This window comes from Salarias fasciatus, chromosome 14, assembly GCF_902148845.1.
Source record: "Salarias fasciatus chromosome 14, fSalaFa1.1, whole genome shotgun sequence".
NCBI lineage: Eukaryota > Metazoa > Chordata > Actinopteri > Blenniiformes > Blenniidae > Salarias > Salarias fasciatus.
Window position 1 is genome coordinate 11966887 of NC_043758.1, and position 24737 is coordinate 11991623.

The window sequence follows — 24737 nt, forward strand, 5'->3', positions numbered from 1 at the left end:
AAACAGGCTTTCTAACCGAGAGGTGACTGACAAGTCCATCAGAGCTTCAACTCATTCACTCATTCCCCTTGTTCCCATAAAAACCAACCACTAATAATGACAACTCCAATGTTTTGGGGTAAAGGAATATTTATACATGCTGAGAATGTTCACATTTATTGAACCTACATTAAACACTCTGAACTTCCCTTGCATGTTTTCAACTCACACAATTCACACATGAGCTGGAATTATACAGTATTTTGCAGATAATGTTGTTTTGTAAATGTTCTGTTCGTGTTAATATCTTCTTTACAGTTGCCACGCTCGTCTTGCACTCCGCCAGGTTCAGTATTCAAACACCTGTGCTATTAAACAGTAAAAACTGAAATCATTAACTGGCGGTGTTGTAACAGTTAATCCGCTCGTATTTGTTTACGGTTACAGGTGTAAAGGTGAAAGTTGGAGATCCAAAAAAAGAAAAAGGACGAAAGTAACTCATTATCTAAAGAGACGGGCAGTGGTTTGCCACCTCGTAGGCGTGAATGTAACTGATCTGAGATCAGGACTTTTCTGTGTGAATTCTGCGGTGTGTTGTCAACATGCATGTAGGAATTTTTCCTCTTCCGCTCCCAATTTAATGGAAAAATACTGTGTGCATCTCTTTAAGGCTAATTGTAATGATGCTGAGGCTCCTCTGTCATTTTGAATATCTGTTTCGGAGCTGCGAATTCACCAACAATCCAGCAGTTACAGTGTCTGGGATGCATGTGCAAATGGATGGAGTTATGAGATGAGCTCGCTTTGATGATATATTTTTGAAAAGACGTAAGTGGCACTAACACATTTAACGAACACATCAGCATTTAACCAGACACCGGATGTAATAACCATGATAATAAAGAACCGGAGGAGCCATTGCTGTGCTCCTTAATGGTTTTTTCTTGTGAGAAATTTGATGTTCCAACAATGAAATCAGCACGACCAGCAGCTGTGATGGCGAGCGGCTGCGTGGTAATTGTATTTGATTTCTCCGTTTCCACTCACAGTAATTCCAGTTCCACTTGCTTCCTGTGGCTGTTTTGGTCACTAAGAGGAGATAAAGATAACAGAGGAGGTCAAATGTTCAGTTGTGGTCAGAGGAAAAGAGATTCAGTTTATCTCTGTCTGTGCAGAGTTACAGATGGAAGTGAGACCTAATTTTTTCTTCTACAATCTGATCATCAAAAACTAAGACCTGCTTTTAATCTTGTTCTCGGTTTAACCTTATCTTTCCAGTCATCTCTCTGAAAACAACCCACTGTGTAAAGACACGTTGAAACGACGTCTTTTTAGGGTAATTTTTGTACGTCCAGTATTGGTCCACTGAAGGTGCAGACTGTAACGCCAGATGACGTCTTTTTCCCAACGTCTTTGGGAGTATAGCAGCAAAAGTGCAGAAAATTATAAATTAAATTGACCACACTCTAACCACTGGGCTTGCAGTCTGAGGCTCAGGCATATTCTTTCAGTCGTTTCAACATTTCATTACAGACATGTGAAACACAGGATTCGAACTTACGAGCAATCCTCAGCCTTACCTGTTGAGCTATTAGTTTACTGTGTATTTCATCTGTAAATGGGAGGGTGACCACTAGTTTGCAGAAAACTACTTATCCTGAAATACAGTGCAATACACACGAGACAAAGTGGTGGTTTTAAAAATGTTTGTTTTGTGTTTCACCAAAGTTCACAATTTGATGAAATTACGTACTAAATTTAACCGCTTGGGCGGCTCTTTTATTAGACATAATTCTATCTTTACGAGACAATGAAAACAAACAGACTCAAAGAAAAAGAAATACAAGTCGGGGGTTAACATTCACATAAACACTTTTTCAGTGGTAAATGTATCAATGCTGTCTGGATATTGAAATAACGTTGTTTGTTAACTGACATATTTCAGCAAAATTTTTAGAAGTCATGATTTTAAAAATGCTGACGATTAGATATACGTCTAAAAAATGCTGATATTTCAACGTTGATTCCACAGTGAGTTCACGACACAACTTCACCCATTTAATGTCAACCTTTTTTTGGCGTTGAATTAACGTTTTTCGTCAACTGACATTATTTCAACTAAATGTCAGTGTTTAAGGTCGGTTGAATGCCAGCTGGGTCATTATGATGTCAAAAAAAGGTCCAATAAATCTTGGTCTGAATCTTGGACCTATTTTGTACGTTCTGCTGACGTCTAGATTTGGTCCTTCACAGGTGTCCAGATCAGGTACAAATGTGAACGTCAAGATTACATCTAAATGAGGTCCAATAATGACGTCTGAATCTTGGACCGTTCTGCTGACGTCTAGATTCGGTCTTTGGATGACGTCCAAATCCTGAACGTTATTATGACGTCAAAAAAAGGTCCAATACTGACGTCTGAATCTTGGATCCATTTTGTACGTTCGGCGGACGTTTAGATATGGTCTTTGACTGACCGACCCAAAAACGACCTGATCTGCACGTCTTCGTGACGTCAGATGTTTGGTTGGAAGGAACTAATTTACTTTAACTACCACTGGGCATTTTCACAGATGCGATTTCTGTGTGTTTACAGTCACACTGCAGATAAAATAAACCAGACTGGCACCCTTCAATAAACAGATAGAAGCTCAAAACAAATGCAGCTGTAGTCACACACACTGCCCAAACCAATAGGCTATCTTGGGAACATAACAACCAAGACATCAAGATCATAACACATAATAAATTTACTCATGGTTTCTAAAATTATACTCTTGGCATTTACTGTCACCAGTTTACAATGGTCACAACACAACCGCAACGCACAACTGTGGTTTGGTTAAATTTTGTTTTGTTTTTTTTTCCTCCCCTCATTTATCCTTATTTGGCTTTATCTCACAATTCCTTAGAACCTTAACAAAGTTGAAGATATCATTGGGTAGATCTTGGTGCTGGCTGAGATTCTTTCCTGCTGGTGGTCCCACCTCGTTCCAAATTGCCAAAGTGTGCAAAACGGTAAGCCCAGAATTTCTCCCATGATGCACCCGCACAGCGCATGGCAGCCATTGTAACTCATGAAGAAAAAGAAGCCCGGGGTGATTTGAACCAGCTTGAAATATCAGCCTATGTGGAGTAAGGTGTTGACATCCTGAAGTGAAGCTGGCTGTTTTTTTTTCTCCAGGACCACAGGAGGAGTCTGAGAGCTGAACGCTCTGGCACCAGTGTTAGTTTTGGAAACGCGTCAAGCCTTCAGTAAACCAACACTCTGAGAGTGAAAACTGCTGTTGGGATAACATGAAGAGCTCTTTGGATGGATGGATGGATGGATGGATGGAAATTTGGGTTCAACTTAGGTTAGAGAATATGAGAGATCATGCATTAATCTATTCCCAGTCGTGTCACATGACCTGCAAGTGGTTTGTAAAGATCATACATGTGATCACTAACACAGAAATAAAAGTACAGATATGAGTGTTTTAGATTTTTTCTTTTTAAGTCTGAAGATTTTCACCCACATTGTCTTCCAAAGAGAGATTGAAAACAGGGTTATTGTATACATGTGCACACTTGTATTGGAAATTCAACTTTATTCACATGAACCTAAATTCCTCATACAACAAAGAGGGGTGTGATCGCTGCCACGCCCGTCTCACCCATGGTGCTACACAGTTATAACATAACCGGCACGGAGCAGGGTATTAACAATGTGTGATAAAAAAAGGACTGAAACACAAAACCGACAGGTTTAATAAACTGGGAGAAAAGATCCTGGGAAATGACCTGATAAACCCTGGTGCTGCTCCAGTGAACCGGCATCCTTAAGCCACTGCTACAATACAGTAAGCCTTTTAGTGTAAACAGAGCAGTGAACGGAGAACTGATCACAAAGTAACTTTGATTCCCATTCATTCATTTTCTGAACCGCTTATCCTGTTGAGGGTTGTGAGGCGCTGGAGCCAATCGCAGCTACTTAAAGGGTAAGGGGACAGACAACCACATGTTCACATTTACAGCTATGAGAGCAATTTACTCTCATCAGTTATTCTCACATGAATGTTTTTGGACTGTGGGAGGAAGCTGGAGTACCTGGAGGAAAAAAAAAAGCCCAAACAAAACCAATTTCAATGGGAAAATTTGAAAATAATTAAAAAAAAAAGTGTCCAGCTCATAGGGGAAAAAAAAAAATCCACATTGCTGTGGTTTTGTGAGTAAGTATAAATTCTCCGAAACTGTTCAGATTTCATTCAAGTCCTCTGGCCAGTGATTTCGTGGACAGCACCAACATTACAAGAGCCCTGTGTTTGTTTCCCTTCATCACCTCAAAAGAAAAGAAAAGAAAAAAAAAAGGTGGGCTGTCACCCCACTGCATTATGACCACCAATTCATTGAATCTGGCTCCCCAGGGGCAAGGGGTGAACACATTACTCAATAACAAAACCCCTGCGAGGAGGTCTATCTGCACAACATCCTGGAAGTCACATGTGAAAAACCTGAACTGATTATTTTTTTTTGCTCCCCAGCCACAAAAACTACTTTGAAGTAGTTTCAAGGCAGGGAATGAATAGAAACTGTGAAGTGCATTTATTTCAAAAGCTTTGTTTCCTTTTTCAATTGAATTGAGTTATTTAGAGAAATGGGGGATTTTTTCTGTCGGTAACTCCTTTGGGCTTTTCTCTGTCAGCAACATCACTGATGTGAACATGAGGGATAAAAGCCTCTCAAGAATTGAGGCGAAGGGATATTCTGGCAGAAGAGAATCATTTTCAGGAAGAGGAAACAAATCTTTGAAGTCTATTGAACTCATTTCTCACATTAAAACGGTTGGGACAGTAAACAACACTACAACACACATGTTCAGGAAATCTGAGCCTTGGCTGCATTTGTCTCTCATTTCTAATCAGAAGCAGAATACTGACGGTAAAAGAAAAATATTTCTGCACCGTACAGGTTGGACTGAATGCTTCTGTCCTCCGTTCTGGATCAAAGTCGATGCCTCTCAGGTCGTAGGGATTTACATCCATTTTCATCTATCCAAATCAGGGCTGCATGAAGGTGGAATCCACCTGTCTCCCTGGGGAGGCGTATTCGTGACAACCAAACATGCAAAGGAAAAAGATGCAAACTCCACACAGAAAGCCTCTAAAATGGACCCAAACCCAGGGCGATCTGCCAGTGACGCACAAGCGCTAACCACACCGCTATGCTATTCACCGTGACGAAAACAGAATTCTTTTGTTTTACAGTTAACCTTTACAAAGCAGCAACTTAATGGAGGTCAATTACAGCCACATTGTTCTGAGAGTGTCGGCACGGACACTAAGTGCTGCGTTGGTTTGGGAATAGCTGAAATGGACTCTTATCACAACAGAGCAATCACTGGACATGTGTATGTAAACCTACTGCTTCTAGTGTATTATCATCTCAATCTGCTAAGCATAAACTTTGAAGTTGTAACAGAGAGCAAACACATGAGCAAAGGCTGTTAAACTTTAAATAAGCTGGCACTGGTGAGTCACAGAGTGTGTCGATTTTTATTCAGATAACTTGAAGGAAGTGTATGAACACACACTCACAAATGTTAGGTCTGCGCAAAATACATTCAGCCCAACTTTATTTACATAGCGCTTTAAAAACAACCAAAGCTAAAACAGGCATTGACCAGCCTGCGGTTAGACTGTCCACAAGTCAAGATGTTTTTATTACAGAAGCCATTCAGGTGAGGTAACTGGAAACAATACGCATGTTAAAGTACGGGGGAGGAAGTATCATAGTTGGGGGCTGTTTTGCTTCTTGACTTTTTTTTTTGTTTGTTTTATTGGCCTTTGATTCAGGATGGTGATAAATTCAGGTTCTCTCATTGTTCATTGTTCAAATTGCTTCGATTACTTTTCATGTTCTGCCTTATTTTTCAGCTGTTTCCATGAATCGACATTTGTCATTTCAGATGCATAAAGTGAAAAGATGCTCCAGATTCCTAGATATAGCACTATTGGTACTGGCAGCAGTAGTCCCTGGAGTCTGTGGGACATGAGCAGAGAGAGGGCGTGATATCCGGCTGATAAAATAATTGTGGTCAGACTTCCACAGAATGGGCAGGGATCGTGTTTGATGGAGCTCGCTGAAAAAACAAAAACCTCAAACTGAGAAAGCGTCACAAAATTTCTGTTGAACTCCTCCATAAAAAGTAGATGGAGACCACATTATGTATTAAAAAGTGAAAGAGACATAAATAAACTCAAAGTGAACTGGGAGTCACTTTCATGAACAGTGACTCTTCTCCTAACAAGGAAAGCAGAAGGTTTTCAGGGTTTATTTCACTTCCCTGTTTCATTTCTTCATCTCACCAGTAACATTTTGTGAGATCTTTCTTGCCCTCAGAATTCAACTATAGTGTACCAGAACCAGTTAAGTCCTAATGAAAACAGTGAGGGTTTCATTATATGAATATTCATTATGTGGGGTCACATGATCAGCTGGACAAGATGGCGGCCTAGCTCGATCCTGCTCAACCCAGCATTGACATCTTTAACGATTTTTTACCGTTGTATCAGTTATTAACCATTACAATTGAACGTGCGGCTGGCTGTGCACGCGGAATGGCCGATTCAAGTAAGAAATTTGAGACGGGTCTCGCTGTGAAGACGAGAGGAATGTCCGACATGGAGGCCATAGCTGAAGCGGTTCTGGAGAAACAACGTGGATACTTGGAGGCGCGCTTCGACAAACTCCCAACAGGTGGCAGAAGACACTGAGGCAAAATTAAGAGCCATTCAAGCGGACTTACTCTCTCTAAATGAGAGTGTCGACTGCGTCAACTTAGAACTTGACAAAATACGAGCTAATGTTGAGAGTAACCGAGGGAAGCTGGCTAACCAAGAGACGACGCTGGAGATGATGCAGCGTAAGCTAGCCGACCTGGAGGACCGGAGCAGACGCTGCAACGTCCGCATCATCGGGCTTCCAGCAGGATCTGAAGGGAACAACCCGGTCCAGTTCCTCACGAAAACGCTGCCGAAGTGGTTCCCCACTCTGAGTAACTCTGAGTAACCATAATCACAAAGTTTGTCCTCCAGTCACCCGCCTGCTATGTGAGGAGAAGTGGCGCAGCCGGCACGAAAAAAACTGTACAAATGGTCGTGCCGCAGCCGTTATCGTAATTAAAAAAAAAAGAGGCTTTTGGCCGAGTTGGTAAGCAGCTTACAGTCAAGTCGGCACCGACCAACTCGGCCACTTGAGAGCCCCCCCCGCGAGGGCGACTTGGCTTGATGCCGACTTGGCTTGATGCCGACTTGACTGTATCCCGGGGGCGGTGCCGAGTTGGCCAGGGCCGACTTGGATTGGTGCCGACCTGACTGTAATCCCCCTGTAGACTGCAGTAGTTATAGACCGCTCAGTTTGTTAAATGCAGATCTTAAAATATATGCCAAGGTGCTGGCCAGACGCATTCAGAATTACATGTCAACATTAGTCAGCTGCGATCAGACTGGTTTTATAAAGTCGAGGTTAGCTTCAGACAATGTCAGACGTCTTCTACATATAATTGACGCATCTACAGACAAAAACAAAAACAACTGCAGTGCTTTCACTTGATGCCATGAAAGCATTCGATAGGCTGGAGTGGTCGTTTTTGTGAGCGGTCTTGGAAAAAATGGGTTTAGGTAAAAGCTTTATTCAGATGGTGAAGGTTCTGTATTCAAATCCCTCAGCCTTTTTGCTCACCAGTCAACTTTCCTCTACATTGTTCCCAGTCACCAGATCATCCCAACAGGGCTGTCCCTTGAGCCTGGCACTGTTTACACTCTCGCTTGAGCCACTTGCTCAAATGATTCGTCAGTCCTGCTCTGTGCGCCCAATTTCAGTTAACGATACTCAGCATCACCTATCATTATATGCTGATGATGTGCTGGTATTTATGGAGAATCCTCTGCAATCTCTACCTAATTTATTATCTATCTGTGAAGAATTTAGCTCTCTCTCAGGCTTTAAGATCAATTGGACAAAATCTGCACTGCTCCCTCTTAATGACTCGGCTAAAAGGTTGCAATTTCCATCTGGAATTCCAGTTGTACAGGATTTTAAGTACCTCGGAATACAAATTTTCCCATCTCTGAACCGTATGGTAACTTATAACTACACACAAACACTAAATAGAATCCAAGCAGAGTTGGACAGGTGGATCAGCCTTCCCAACTCCCTCAGAGCTTGTGTCTCTATTGTTAAAATGGGACAAATTTTATCAGTTCAATGATTCCCCTCTCGCCTCCTGTGAACTATTAAGACAAGATAAATTCTGCTATCTCCCGGTTTATCTGGAACAGGAAGCGCCCACGCCTCAAACGATCCACAATACAGAGAGGAATAGATAGCGGTGGCCTATCCGTGCCAAACTTTAAATATTACTTTTGGTCGTTTTTGCTTAGACCAGTACTGGTGTGGCATAACACAGATGCTTCAGTCTCCTGGCGCAAGCTGGAAGAAAATTGTGTTAGACCCTGGAGCTTGCAGGAGGTTCTTTTCACTAATCTGTCCAATAAACAATGCCGCTTACGCTTTGGCCCAATTGTATCACAACTTATTCAGACATGGCGTGCTGTTGAGCTTCACTGTAAAATCTCCTGTGAGTGGCACACCCTTACGCCGCTCTATAACAACTCTGGTCTCTTGATTGGAGATAGATATGTGTCACGATCTGCCTGGATTAATAGTAATATTCGCACTTTGAATGACATTTATTCTAATGCTGGGCTGTGTTCATTCCAGGACATAAGCTTATGCCCTTTGAAAGTCCCTGGCACTTTTTTACACGTTTTGGGACTGTCCTCCGGTCTCGCAGTTCTGGTCTGAAGTGGCAGCCAAGTTATCTGAATTAGTATTGGTAACTATTCCAGTGTCTATATCAGTCCTTTTGTTAATTGATTTGTCAGAAATAAATATTTCCAAGATCAAAAAACGCACGTCTTATCTGGCCTAACAGCTGCCAAGAAACTGGTTGCGGTTAGATGGAAGCCTTCCCATTCACTTATTGTCAGGCAATGGGCCCTCACTTTCCTTGATGTAGTTTACTTGGAATTATCAACTGCCAGAGTCAATGGTGCGAGTGAAGCTACCATAAACAACTGGAACAGAGTAGCTGACTCGCTGAAAGAGTTTGTGAGTTGAGCTTTCTCCTCACTTGACCAAACTGTTGATTTCTTGTTTCCCCTGAATTGAATTTTCATGTATGTGTATATGTTGTGTGTATGTGTGTGTGCGCTCAAGAAGTTTATCAGAGACTTTGTGGTGTCACTAGTTTTGTAAGAGCGTGCTAGTGTGAGTGTTGTTTGAGGGGTGGGGGGTGGTGCCCTGGTTTTGTGTTTATTTATGTATTTTTTATTATTATTTTTATTTTATTATTATTATTATTATTATTATTATTATTATTATTATTATTATTATTATTATTATTATTATGTTTTAATTCTTAAACAATTTTATTATTTTATTTTATTTTATTACTTGCTACAGTCAAAAATGTTTTGGTTGTACTGTCAATTCATGTCTTTGACTGTTTCTGTTATTGTTAAATAAAAAACATTTGATCACAAAAAAATGAATATTCATTATGTGACACATTTGTGTTTGACACACGCATAAACCCCCCCCCCCCCCCCCCCCCCCCAAATCCATTCCAGGTCAGTGTGGCGACTGACAGCAGGTCTGTCTTGCCTCATAAAACCAATCAATTTCTGACTGTTAAAGAAGCAAAGTGTAAAATCATTCCTCAACCCTCAGTTTACCTGCCTTTACATGTTTGTGGAGAATGTTGGCTAATAAATGAAATTTAAAGGAACTTTATGATAATAATGATAAATTTGAAATTGGGTGATGAGAAATTTTCACTGACTATATCTGGTTCTCGTCTTCATTCAGAGCTCAGTGTCCAAACAGGAAGCTATTCGAACCGGAGGAAGAATAGAACATGTTTTTTTTTTTAATTATTTATACTTATTTGTTGCTTTCTTTGCTTTGCAGTTATTTATGTTTTATAAGAATGTGATTGTTAGACCTAGTTTGATTATAGCGCTTTCATTTATTTGACACAACTACTGCCCCCCTTCTTCCTCCATCATTCTTTTTAAACTTTGTTTTTTGTGTCTCATACAGTGCAGTTGAATTTGATTTTTGGGCTACACAGTTTTTTCTTAAGCACTTTTTTGCCTCTTCAATCTACAATTGATCTGTATTCTCTGTTTTCAACAAGGGTGTTTAATAACTCAAGAGCTTCATGTTAAGATTTATATTTTAAGGGAGAACATCAATGTCACTGATTACTGAAGTTTTTCTCAGACTCAATCATCCACAATCTCATTTCAGTTCCCAGGTTCAATGTTTGCGCTCATACATTTTTAATTTTGTGATTGATTGATTGATTTTGTGTGAATTATGACTGACTGCTACAGCAACATAATGAACTTTTCTCATTAAGTCTTCTCTAAAGAGAGTCTGAAGGGTTATGGGGACAGTGTGTCACACTGAAGGGCACATTTTTGGTTAAAACTTAAGTTTCTTGTAAATTGTAATTGAAAAGACTGTCATATATATATATTTATTCTTTTGCATTGTAGCTTATTTTTAATATCTTATTATAAGTGATCTAATGAAATAAATAATAGCTTGAAAATGTACATTTTGCATTAGAACTGATGTTTTTTCATCATAAATTACAAGAAGCAAGATATGTGATAAAAAGACATCAACATCGTCTCCCCCTCTTTGGTTTCTGAAGTAAACCGAAGTTAACAGATACCTCTTGCTGACATGTAAGCGGGTTTTGCTTGAGGCTTGTGGGAAAAGCATGTTTACTTCTTTTAATCATCACTCTTGTAGCACATCTGTGTTTAGCATTAGATTGTATTTTATAGATTTGACTCATTCCTCATTGTGGTTTCGAGATGCCACAGTGTCATTTCTGGGTCATTTCCAACTCGGGATATCTGCTGCAAACCAGAACTGGCTGAAAATTATTTTTAAAAAATAGTATAATTTTCGTCACAGGGATTGTAACGTGTTTGATACATTCGTCTTTGACACAGGAGACATTATGAACCCAGGAAAGAGTTGTGGAGAGTTGAAAGGCGGGACAACGAGGTGATTTAGTAGGTCATAAAAGCGTCATTACACTGGGTTTACAGTGTTTTAATCAGCAAAGTCATTAAATGGAGTGATGCAGATGGTAGTCTGGAGAATTACCTTCCAGTGGTGTTTTCAACTCCGGAGCTATGTGATGAATAACATGTTAAAACAGAGGAAAAAACACTCCTGCTCCACAATTTAACAATATTTCCAGACTTGTGAACAGACACGGCACATTCTCTTTCCAAGTGAGCAAAATAAAGAAAATGCACCATGCATGATGAGGAAAATGTGTTCAGGCACATGTAAACTGAGACGAAATGCCAAGAGACACACAATCAGCAAACATAAGAATAAGATGGAGCGTGGCAGCATCACAGAGGTCGTCTGCACAACCTGCAGTGCTGCAGCTGGACAGACAGTGTTTCTACTTCTAATATTCAAGAGACTGTGTTGTACAGTGCGTTTTAGATAAAACTCCCTCTCTGTGGGCTAATGTGGATAGAGAGTAGAACTCTTTGTTACTCAGGCTCAGGAGTGATGGTCACTAACAGTCATGATCATAAACATCATGGACTTGCAATTCCTGCAAACACACTCAAGTCTTTCCTCACGAGCACAGACTGATTTCAGTTAAGTGTTTGTAGTTATAATTTAACTTCCTTTTACTAGACAGCTGAGCACGGCTCCTCAGTTCTGTTTTCACACACATCTACTCCTTCCTGTGTCAACCACACTGCACTTGACTGGAATCACGTTAGCAGCTGGATCAGCAGCTCCACCTAGTGGTCATTCTTCAGCACTCCTTCACAACAACTTCATTATGCAGCTCGAAAAAATGGAGTATTGCTGAAAAGTAGTCTTTTTCTTTTTTCATTTCTATACATAATAATGGCAGCATATTTCAAGCATGTAAAAAGATTCAAGCTGTGATGACAATAAGTATGAAAATGTTGTATTGAAAATATTCATATTGGCACAAGATCTATCCCATAGCTTGTGTTTGTTGAGCATGGGAAAAATATTTCTTGGACCAGATACAGTTAAACACTACATAAGGTGCACATAACATTAACAACAGCACAATGTTGATCCCTTTTATCATTCAACATGGATTTACAATACCAAACCAAAGTTTATTTACTCAAAATGAAAAGAAAAACAAATTACTAAAAGGTTTGTTTTAAAGCAAAAGTCCTGAAATGAATGGCCAATGAAGTGAAGGAAGACAAGTTGTATCAACAAAATAAAATACTAAACAAAACTTCATCAAGAACTTGAAGGCTGTTTCATGTGCAGTCCGAATTCAACAGTAAGTTCTTTGGAGCTTGTCATGAAACATAAAAATGAGCTTTCACTTTGGGTAAACTTTTCTGATTTTTTTTTTTTTTTATTATTATTATTGGTTATGTGATCAATTTAATATTTACCAATCAATACAGAATTCTGAATAGACAGTCAGCTACTCCATTCAAAAAACATTAACTTCTCAATATATAAACTTATTTTACTACGTGAACACATGCTACACCATATAGCATTCAGCCTTTTGCTTCTGAGCAAAAGCGTTTCGACTTCATGGACGGATGGCGAGAGGGAGGGAAGCACGGATAAGCTGATGCATCTTGAAAATTTAAAACGCAATGGAAAGTTTTGAACGACTTGTTTCATTCCTTTCACCTTTATCCCATAAGTTAGCAAAATAATTAAAAAGTTGAATATTTTATATATATATATCCACATTTCTTTACCAAAGGATTTCTGTTCAGTGATACATACTGTACAGCTGAATCACTTTACTGTAGTATTGAATAAACCCTAAATGTCATGCAGAAGGTGTATTTAATTAAGACGCACCATTTAAAGTCTTGTTCATGAGAACTACCCAGTTACTGCAGGAGTTACAGGTAAGCCTCTTCAGCTCGCCGTTACACAACCAGAGGTTAATCACACCTGCGATGCCGCCATCCTGCTGAGTGTGCTCCTGCTTCCTTAATTCATTTACCTTATCTACTTAACCACACGATTAGCGTGCCAGCGCACGCCCAATCGCATCCACCTGGCCCAGATAGAACCTCCTCCCATTGGCTCTTGATCTGGTCTGTCTGGAGGGGGAGGGGGGGGGGGGGGGGGGGGGGAGAGGGGGGGGGAGGGGGGGGGGGGGGGGATGGCAGCGCTTCCTCTCTGCGTTTGGGGTGTGAGTGAGAGGTCGCGACCCCTGCTGACCTGGATTACCACAGCGCTCCTGTAGCAATCTCATGAGCCACTAAATATAGCCGGTGCCTGGGATAGTTTCTCCAGTGAAGGGCTTTGGCGACCTACCCTGACCCAATCCGAGCGTCTGGATGAGAGCTGCTCACTGGCGTGTGGATCCGAGCCGGGGAGAATAAAAACCGCGAAGTCAGGGAAAAGCTTTGTGGCTTGTGGTTAGGGAGAAAAAAAAAACAAAAAAAAAAAAACAGATTCATATTGAACACATCATAGGAATGCAAGCAAAAGTAAAGCTCAGTCAATTTATTGATTTATGGAAAATATATCACATCTTTACATTTTTGAGACAACTTCAGAAGTTAACAGTCCAGAAACCATTTACTTCCAAGCATCGCTCAAAGGTAACCAATTAAAACGCCTCAAATGCAGCAATTTTTGTACTCAGTTCGAGGAAATCCGAAGACATCCCAGCTTCTTAAATCTAGCCAACTGTTCAGAGAAAAAAAAAAAAAAAAAAAAAGAGAGAGAGAGAGGAAAAAATAAAGAAACCAATCGCACATCTAAAGCATCAATTCTTGGCTACAAACCCACTTCACCCCAATCTGACAGCCCAGATGAAACACGTCACACCCCCCCACCGCACGTCGTGTTTGTGAATATACAGTATTCTGTTCAGGAAAACAGCAAGCAGATTGAAAGTTTGATCACCGGACTACAAGTTGAAGCTCAGACAAGGACGAGAAATGAGTGAAACGTAGGAGTCGTTATAGCAGCGGCAACAGTGACATTTGGTTTCTTTTTCTTCTTTTTTTTTTTCCTTTTTTTTTGAACAAAACATTTTTTTAAACATCCATGTGGTTTATACCAAAGTGCAAATATGTTCAACTGCATGTATTTTTATGTTATTATAGTAAGTAGGTTTATTATATTCTAATGAACTACGAGTCTTGCAAGAAAGGTTGAGGCTTTTTTTTTTCTTTGAATAATATGGCACATTTCAAAACCAAAGAGAAAACATGTCACAGGTCATTTACTACAACAATAGGCAATGCAAACTTTACGATACACTAATATATAGAGAGATATATTTTGTGACCAAAGTTTGTCATCAATACATTAATATTTGAGAACACATTTATAAAGCATTACATCAATAATGTCATCAGGATATCTGTTCGCAGAAGAAATGTTAATAACTGCAGTCCTCAAGTGTGTTTTTTACAACAATCCTCCTGAAGCAATTCGACACACTGCTCTCCAATCAGTGCTGCGGGCAGAGTGACGCCCGCGACTCGACGCCAGACAAAAACACCATCCCGCCGGGCAGAAAACCCCCCAGTTTCCTGTTCTCGTCCTAACTCTTCAAGGTACACGGGACGCTCGTCTCCAGGCGAGCGCCGAAAGAACACCCTACGTCTCAACTATTTGCTCCTGCAATAATCAATAGTGACACAAATTTTACAGATATATAGCTATATATTTATGTATATACCTCCAGTGTGTACACGGTTTGACCACTACCTCTGAACGGATCAGAGCCTCCTCGCTGTTACAAGAGAACGGCCACAGAAAGGGTGCATGCAAAAAAAGAGGACTCGATTCGGGGAAGTGGAGAATCACCACCGGTGCCAGGGAATTACAATTTTTTTTTTTCCTTTTTTGGGAGACAAATCTGTAAAGAACTGAATATCCAACTTCTCTAAACAAACCGTAGCGTGGTTTCCTACCCTTCTGCCTTTTCAGTGTTGCTCTCGCCTCTAAATTAATCAGGAGCTGGGTGACTCAGCAGAATCTTGGTCTGAAGAACGGGGGCTTCAGCCCTCTTAAAGCTTGGTCCTTCAACTTCAACAAGGATTACTCTGTCGGTGTTTTCTAAACAGATACCTTTAGAAGTAGTTGGTGTTCTGCAGCACAATTTGCAAAATTCTACGATTAAGTGATTCGCTTGGGGTGGTAGGCTATGGTTTTGTAATTGTTCCTTTTGTTTTTTTTGTTTTTTTTTGGTTGTTAAAAGACAGTGATCTTAGGGAGGACAAGCAACGCTGAGAGAAAACGTCAGTGTTCTTCTCACTTGGCAGTCATCATCTGGACAAACTCTGCAAGAAAAAGACCACAGAGCGACTTTTAAAAGCGAGGGAGATAAAACGATTTCGAGCCAAAATGAGGCAAACAAACGGAGAAGTCGTTCATCGGTGCACGTCTGGAGAGGAGGAAGCAGGCCAGAACTCACCCTCGTAGTTGACCTGGCCGTCGCCGTCGATGTCGGCCTCACGGATCATCTCGTCCACCTCCTCGTCGGTGAGCTTCTCGCCCAGGTTTGTCATGACGTGCCGTAGCTCGGCTGCGCTGATGTAGCCGTTCCCGTCCTGCAGGGGGTCGGAAACAACAGGCGGGATGACGCACAGAAACTACAGAATGTCTCTAGGCTTTCCTGTTTAGGATAAATCACAGAACATCGTTACGAAGAAAAATAATCATTTGATTTGAAAATCCTCACCGGAGCCCTAATGATCTGTAGTGTTTCATTGCATTTTAGAATTTAAAATGGCTTCTAAGTGATGGAAAACACAATTATTTAGAGGAAAAAAAATCAGTGTGAATGCCAGCAAATTGAGTGTTCATGTATTTTAATTGAAAACATGAGAAAACCGGGGAATGTGTCAATTTCCTCTCAAACACTTGTACCAACCGTCTAAGAAGAAATCTGTACGAGTGCATCTTGAAACTTGATTTCCAAAGGAAGATACTTCAATCACGCTCCAGTATTTGTGAGGTTTTCAGTGCAGAAGCATGTGACTGTAATCTCATTACCTCCGTCTGTGGGGTAAGTGTAAAGTGAAACCTGATGAGAGGCTTTGTGATTTCGCCTGAGTTGGATCTGAGGGCCACTCAGTTTGTATTTTGCATGTTCCTGCCTGTACGTGTTGGTTTCCTTCTGATGCTCGGTAGGTGTGAGTGTGAGTGTGTGTGGTGTGGTGGTCTTTCTCTGTGTGTTTGGTGTCATCTGCCTTCATCTCCGGCAGCCTACGACGCTCAGCGGTACAAAGCTGCACCGAAGGTAAACAGACGATAAAGCTCAGTCACAACTCAAGATGAATGAATTGATCTCTTTTCTTTATGCAACGCTGTGAATTAAAATCAGTTAATGATTTAAAATGACTTTTTTTTTAGACTTAACACCTTGACACCATTTCCTGTGTTCAACACTCCTCAGTCATCCAATGTGACAAAATTAGACTAATTTTTTTTTCTTTCTACAACTAAACAGAGAACCTTTGTGCTGCACGAGAAACACCGGCTTCCTATATTCTCCACCTGTGAAGTCATGTTGTTTAGTTTATCCTGCATGTTTTAGCCTCGACGCTGAGTCCAAACGCCAAACGTTTCAATGTCACTGTCCTCAAACAGCTTCAGGAACCTAATAAGAAGCTTTTGTGTCGACCCAAGAGCAAATTGAGGGCAAACAAAGCACATCAATGTTGCAGTTCAGCACCGCACCAATCTTCTCTCTCTCAACACTTAAGAATTCATGACCGTGAACGGCCTGAAAGACATTCTGCCTTTCCAGTGTTTGCCTTGGAACCACAAAATGATCTGCGGCAAACGGAGACGGAGAGTTTCTAGTTGTGCTGAGTGACGTGGGACCCGGGCCAGGCGTACCTTGTCAAAGACTCTGAAAGCTTCTCTGATCTCCTCCTCGCTGTCCGTGTCTTTCATCTTCCTGGCCATCATGGTCAGGAACTCAGGAAAGTCGATTGTCCCATTTCCTAAACATCCAGAGAGAGTTGGGAGAAAATTGTGGGGAGTGTCAGTATGATGCAGAAAAAAAAAAGAAAAGAAAAAAAAAATAACTATGAAAGTGTTTGATATATTTCCTCATAAAAGCCACATTCTGCAGGATACTAGTATGATGTAACGATTAGAATGAACTATCTCTCCTTGAGGATGGTCACCTACTGTTTCCAATCTAATTTATGTTTTTTTTACAAGTAATTTCCTGGTGTCCTTGAGCGTTTCTCTCCTCACCGTCGGCGTCCACCTCGTTGATCATGTCCTGCAGCTCGGCCTCGGTGGGGTTCTGTCCCAGAGAGCGCATCACCGTCCCGAGCTCCTTGGTGGTGATCGTGCCGTCGCCGTCCTTGTCGAACAGCGAGAACGCCTCCTTGAACTCTGGATTTACAGAAATGGCCCCAGTTAGTGTCCATGAATGCGCAGCATTAAGGATGACCTGTGAAAATCCTGCATAAAAGTATCCGTGCAAAATGTCTGTACATTTTGACCAACATTTAAAAAGAACTAAATGGACGTAGAGTCGTGTGAATGTGTGTGGGATTAACTACTGAGTGAAATATGAGCAGGACCGGGACCAGATCCGAACCAACAGCAAGCAGTCCCCTAAACTTGTGCTTCGCTTCATCTTGAAGGTTCTTTGGCTTGGAGGTGAATTGAGGTGCTGCCACAGCTGAAACGAGCCAAACAAGGTTAGGTATGCACTCACCAGCAATCTGCTCCTCAGTCAGCTGATCGGCCTGCGGACAGAAGAAAAACACACTGATAAAACACAAACTGTTCATCATCTTTTGCAGCGCCGCTCATGTTATCTGACGGACGCCGCCTGCAGAGTGTTTACGGGACATCTTTCATTTTTCTAGGCGAGTTTATTTGGGAATGTACACCATCAATGTATCAAACCCAAACATGGTTGACAAGTTAGAGTAATAAGAGACCATTTTGAAAAACCATAAATCACTAAATGCCAGGTTGAAAACTACAAACTGCTAAATCTAAAGTTGAGCTTCCAGTTCTTTCAGCTCAATGTTTTGGAGAAAGAAAGAAAAAAAAAAAAAACAGCCTGACCAACACACCATCTGTCAAAGACTAATTGTGCGTGGGTATGACTTGAAAATCGTTTGCACAACGATTCAAGAGATCAAACTTCCAGCAGGCGTAATGAGGAGCACCTGCAGCCAGTTCCACTGTGTGAGCAACACGAGCTGCACGGCCAATGCAAATACGCGCTGGACAAACTAATTCCAACCGCACTGTGGTCTCATCCAGCAGCTGGAGCCACACTTTACCTCCGACAGAGCGAAAGGCTTTTGTTTACAGAAATTAAAAACGCACTGAATTGCTTCTCAACCTCACAGCCCTCCGTTTGAAGGGTACTACATCAAGAAACAATTAATGTGGCAATTATATCCCATTAGGGCAAGCACTTCCACACAAGACTAACGCTCTGTTCAAGGAAATATGAGACTAGTTGCATTATGGGTATAAGGTCACAGACAACCTCGTATTGCTTGTTGAAAGTGTACTTATGTTTCTAGTTTGCTTATCAGAATCTACGGCAGCTTTTAGTGCAAACCTGGAACATATATAACAACAAATGTTTTTTTTCTTGATATTCGAATTATGAGCTTTCTGTGTGGAAGTATGAATTTTCTCCAGGTACTGGAGTCTCCAAAGTGGCGCTGGGTGTGAATGACTATCTCTCTGTGTTTGTCCCGGACGTAGCCTGCCTCCACCCGTGATCAGCTTCAGCATCCAGCAATCCAAAACCTGGATAAGGTGCTTGAGAAGATGAATGGATAATCTGCTGGAGGAAGCAAGACAGTGAGGATGGTGTCAAATTACAAGAACTTAATGCTGCATGTAGGCATATTCCTTTGTTGTGCCTAAAAAAACCAGCTTCTGTTCAGGGAGGGATTCATGAATTAGAAGCTAAAGCTCTTTGTATCAGATGGAGGATAAACCAAGAAAAGCAAAAATCTCTCTAAACCGTGAATAATTACGTTATTTAATCAGTTCCCAGATTACAAATATTCTCCAGGATGTTGTGATTATATCAAACTTTTTGAGCCAAACTTGACATTCTCGCATGTGTTATAATGTACATTTCCTGAATTTTACATGGGGGGGGGGGCAACTAAAATCTGCATTCACACACTCAGTAACTAAATGTCATTCTTTCATCAGAGCTATTGACGTGAGGTTTTACTAGGCCTGTCTAAGTCAATCCACATTCCCACTTCAGGCTGAGAAAGTGTGATGAGGGACGAGTATAAATACTCCGCCGCCAGAAATACACACGCCTGCTATAATTAGTGAGACACGAACAGGGTCGCCAATGTAGCACAATGAATATCACTGCAGCTAACCACCTCTTTGTGCTTTTTTCTTCCTCCAGATGTAAGGCTCAGCTCAAAAATAATAAACTCACCTCTGTGACAACTGTTGCTTGACAGCACTGGCTGCTTCGTGTCCTTGTGTCTCCTCTCATAATACCTGTCAGAGTAACTGGCAAATAACTGCTGCATTACAAAAAAAGCCTATTAGTTCACTGATGACAACAAGCTGATAATTAATATATTGAGACGAATCCTGAGGGCGCTTTGATTCAAATTCAACCATGTGGCTGTAGAGGTTAAGAAAACTGCAATCTTGTTGTTATTGTAGCCATGTGCCCTGATTCTGCTGTGAAAGAACCGTATTTTAAATTAAAAAAAAAAAAAAAGAAAAAAAAAGATCATCTTCTGTGCTTTAAAAATCAAAAGACATGAAAGCTAACATTCATGTAGCTGGAGGTGCTGCTGAAGCCATGTGTTCTTCGAGTCGGTTTCAGTGAGTCACCACGTTGGCTGGAGGGTGGGGGTGAGTGGGGATAAGAAAAAAAAAAAATGAAAAGAGGAAGCAGGGAGGGAGGGGGGGGGGGCCTGCAGACTCTCCACTCCGTCCACTGACAGCCAGCTCAATGGTGCTGAAGCAAGCACTGTCTGGATCAGAGCTGAGCACTGTGCTGTGAGGACCAGAGGATTTACATGGCTGCTAAGAAATGGGCTCAGCCAAACAGGACTGCTGCCTTTCATTTCATCAGTGAAGCACAGATTACGCTGCGTGTTTTCATGTGAAGGGAATTCAAATCCACAGCGGCTGCAGGTAACGCTGTGCTTTTGCAGATTGTGACATTTTATTTGTCTGCGCCTTGTTTGAATGATAAGACCTAAAGGTCGCACATTAGGCTAAATTTGCAATGCACAGAAATGCAGAAAGTCTGTCATTTCCCTCACTTGTTCGCTCCACTTTTCAGTGAATGTGTGCTCGCATCGACAAATCAGTGATTTTCTCTTCATGATGTGAACTGGAGAAGTGGAAACTTCTTTTTACCCTCCCATCTTAAAAGATGACTGAATAAATTCCACAAAAAATGAAAAACCGAAACAGTTCCCCCCTCAGAGTGAGCAGGAGCTAGCATTTGCTACTTGGTAACTGCAGCAACACATACGACTAAGTAACGTTATTCAGACACAGGCTGCAGTCTAAACTCCTTCAGGGTCAGATTCTGCTTCAAACTGGAGTTATTTGAACAAAAGTGTTTCTATGGGCCATAGCAGTAATAACCACCGTAAACGTTGGTACCACAAGCAAAATTTTCATCCCAAGAGGGGTGTGGAGCAGGCGTGGACAGACACACAGACAGCCTGTTCTCAGTAGAACTCACTTTCAGGCTGGCTGAAACTCAGGACCAGGCAGGGTTCGAGGCAAAGCACTGTGACCACAATGTGGTCGGACCTCTGACAACTATGCTGAGAAACTGTATAATATGGGACCTTTAATTCAATTCAACATTATTTATAAAGTGCCAATTACAACACAGTTATTTCCAGACACTTTTAAAGAGAAAGCTCAACCGATAAACCAAGTTTAACAACTACAGCTACAGCACAAACCACAGAGGGAAGGATAAATACTAGCTGTGCCTCAATAGATTTATTATCCATAAAATCCACAATTACAGACTGAAGGTGTTCCTATAAATCCACAATGGGTTGAACAGCCTGTGAAATGACGGTGTACATGAGGGCATATGAGCTCTTTGATAGTTCATTTGATCAATCAATACATACTTTTGTCTTAAACTGACACTAAGGAACTTTTCAACCTTAAACATTTAATATCTTTTGTGATGATACATCGACTTACAACTAGTTGAATGACCCCTCTGTCATGGCCTGAGGGCGTCAGTATTGCTTTCACTTGGACTAAGCAACTGTGAGGAGGGTGGTAGGAACCCTGCACGCTAAAAAAAACTCCAAAAATCCTGCTTTACGGCATGCGTCACATCACGATATAACATTGTTTAGCCACCATTAGATTCATTACCTCGTCGCTATCCGTCCTTCACAAAGCAACTGGAAACAAATATAGGCGAGTTCAGTCCGACAGCATGCCACCTGGAGCAGCATTTTACGACGTCGCGCTAGTCCTCATGGGAACTGTAGTATTCATTCAGGCAAAACACTACCGCTTTTGTCCACTGGCGCCGCCAAAATAAACGAAAACTGAAAGTTCCTTAGTGTTGCTTTAAGTTCATAGTTCATGTGTCTCTAGGGGAGGGATATGTGGTGTGACATTTCCCCCCTCTGGAGACCCCTCCAATGTTTGTACCTGTGCAAGTCTGATCACATTTCACGACAATGTTTTTTTTTTTTTTTTTTTTTAAATGTGCTCCTGACAGCAGCAGGCAGTAAGGCAAGTGAGCCTGGTGTCAAATTACAAAGTCAATTGACTACAATCATTTGGAAATAGTTTAGCAAAATGCAGTTCTTTGCTGCTGTAAGTGTCTGTGGATTTGGTACCTCCTGTGAGGTCAGGTTACATTTGGAGGAGCTTGCCAAGTCCCTGTTCCGTTTATATACTGATGCGGTATCACGTGATGTGTTGCAGTAAGTGATAATAAAGTGTAGAGAAATGGTGTTTGAGGACCCCGAGATAAATAGCACAGAGGCCTACCATGGTAACAGGAATCCAAAAAAACCTTGAAACACACCTGCAAGCCTGGCACAGCTACAGCACCGCTGTGGCAAACATATTGAAGACACGGTGGATAAGCTGCAAATGCAATGAAATGACTGTACAAACAGGATCCTTATCACCAGACATTTCTCTATATTTTTATCGATCATTTGAATTAAACAAGAGAATAAAACCTTACAAAACAGAAAGCTCCTCCAAAAATGCCTCAAACCTGAAGAAAACAAAAAGACTTTCAGTGCACTTCATGGTTTGTTATGCTGATAAGATATCATTAACACTGAGGGTGATCCACGCAGGAGTTGAATGTGGTCAATAAACATTAGTGGCAAAAACATATGCAAGCACGTCTTTACAGGACAAACGCTTGCATCAAAATAGTGTGTATAGTTCAGTGACAAATGAAACTGAACATCTGACATGAAATGTTGCTGAGGAGAAATTAGCAGTGAGTATCTAAAATGCACAGGGAGCATTCAGCCTTATCCTTTTGTGCAAAATTTGTATTAAATTTCAACAACATGAGAGCAGATCCATAAAATTTGCACCATTTTGCCAGATTTTTACTGAACTAACATTGTGGCTTATTGACATGCATGAGTTGCATAACTTTCAGGCAACCATGCAGGAAAATGAAAGGCAGCTGTATTTACTTATTGGGATGCTGCTGATCTATGCTGGTGCACCACGTCTGCTGGTTCAGTTGGTGAAACACCATCACCACCAGCATCAGCTCAGTATGAAAATGATGCTTGTATTTACCAGCTGTAGGATGGAGGGTGGTGTGTAATAAATGAATCATATGTTGTATGTATTCAAGAGACATGTCAATTTTAGTTAACAGCTGGATAAAGTGCCTTTTGTTGTGGACAATCCTGCTTCGTATCTTTAGCAACAGTTAGGCTGCTGGAGGCTCGTGTTTTAGGCCACAGGGAGCAACGGACTGGATCTGATTGGAACCTCTGTTCCCATTCTGGAGGGTGCACTGCGGGTCCTGGGAGCCTACTGCACCAAGCATGGTTTGGTTCAATGCGGGGGGAAGGGAGGCGCGAGAGGAGGGGTGGTAAAGAGGATCATTCAGCAGGAGCAGAATGCGGCTCAACGTTATGGCGCAATACGTAACGGAGGAGATGGTGTCATGGTGGCACAGCGAGAACACTCGGTCCAAAAAAAAAAAAAAAAGAAAATATTGCATCTGGTGTTTGGAATCCGCATAACATGACTAACAGTTGTTGCCGTAGGCGAGCTGCAGACTGGTGTTAGGAGGCTGCGTTTGAGTGCAATCGGGGATCGTTTCAAGCCTTTTTTTATTTCGCTTGTTGCGCATGTCCAACTACTGGCAACACTGCGCGCACCCGAGCCACACTCCCGATGCTGCTCCGGCGGCAGCAGCCTGTGTGGGATGACAAAATGGTAGTTAGCAAGGCAGTTAGCCGGGTTGTCTTCCTTGTAAGATTAACGAGACACACTCGCAGTGCACGGTCTATTTTTACACCCTCCACCAGCTCCACCACCACCACCACCACGCCCACTCCCGAGCCAAGCTGCCGACATGAAAAAAAATGCTGCAAACCTTCCTCGGAGTGTTGCAAAATGCAAATGAAGCCAGGCTACATTATGGCAGCCTGGATGTTCCCACAACGCTGTGGACCAGGCACAAATAAATGAGGAAAACGAGTTTCTCTCTCATCAGCTGCAGGACGCACTGAAATATCACCCAGCAGCACTGGAATGAAACGCTCCGTGCACGTCCAGCGGAGGATCTTCTGCAAACGTCTAACATTAAGCAGCCACTTTGGCACATTTCTGTTCAATCTGCACGTTGGCGAGCAAATTGTGTGCTTTAAACCTCACGGATGAAGGCAGTAACGACCACCCGGCTGTCGTTATTTCCTCTCGTAGCAGTTGCAATCGATGCTAACGGTGCTAGCTAGCTAGCGGTGCTAAACACGTCCGCGACGTCCCACTCACCATCGTCCCGGTGACTTCTCACGCGCCGTGAAGAGGAATAAAGCCGCGATATGAGATGTGGTCAACTCCGCGAAGAGTCAGCTGCTCTGATATACAGATTAGAAGGTAACGGGCTTCAGGGGGAACCGTGAGGAGCGTATCCTGGTGTTGCAGCGGAGTTGGCAAGTGTTGCGGCGCGTTCCGCTCACCAGACAGTACGTGCTCGCACCTCGCGGGAGCGCGCAGAGAAGTTACCGAACGAAAAAAAAAATCACTTTTAAAACATTCCAGTATAATATGAGATCAAGAACAAATATAAAAGTGCAGTTAACGCAGTAGCTGGCACATACTGACAGGGGATTTATCTTTATTTATAAAGCACTTTCAAGAAGAACATAAACCAAGTAAAGACATAAAAATCAAATACAAGTAAATAGAATATAAAAATGAAGTGAATGGCAAGTATATCTCAAAAGAATTAAAATAGATTGAAAGATATTTTTTATTCATAAAACTGTATTCAAAAGAAAATAGTCTAGGAACATGATGATATTAGGGATATGTATATAAAATGGCTCATCAAGTAATTTTTGCAGAACTCTAAAAAGTAGAAAATGTATTAACCTTTAATCTAAAAGAAAAAATGTGAGTTCACGAAAACTGTTCAGTAA

The 24737-nt window shown here is 41.5% G+C and overlaps 1 protein-coding gene across 1 annotated transcript; it reads right to left on the minus strand.

Moving 5' to 3' along the window:
- Positions 1-14132: 14132 nt before the first annotated feature.
- Positions 14133-24299, minus strand: calm3a (calmodulin 3a (phosphorylase kinase, delta)). Its single transcript, XM_030108086.1, has 6 exons — positions 24088-24299; positions 17804-17834; positions 17332-17475; positions 16966-17072; positions 15536-15671; positions 14133-15401 (listed from the first exon to the last, which is right to left on the minus strand). The coding sequence occupies exons 1-6, from the start codon at positions 24088-24090 to the stop codon at positions 15373-15375; spliced, it is 450 nt and encodes a 149-aa protein (XP_029963946.1). The 5' UTR covers positions 24091-24299; the 3' UTR covers positions 14133-15372.
- Between the last annotated feature and the right edge of the window lie 438 nt (positions 24300-24737).

What these genes read in the sequence shown, in the direction of transcription:
- calm3a (XM_030108086.1), bottom strand. An exon ending in CAACGAGGTGGACGCCGACG is followed by an intron (nt 17,073 to 17,331) that starts GTGAGGAGAGAA and finishes CTGGATGTTTAG; the next exon opens with GAAATGGGACAATCGACTTT. An exon ending in CTTTCAGAGTCTTTGACAAG is followed by an intron (nt 15,672 to 16,965) that starts GTACGCCTGGCC and finishes GACCCCCTGCAG; the next exon opens with GACGGGAACGGCTACATCAG.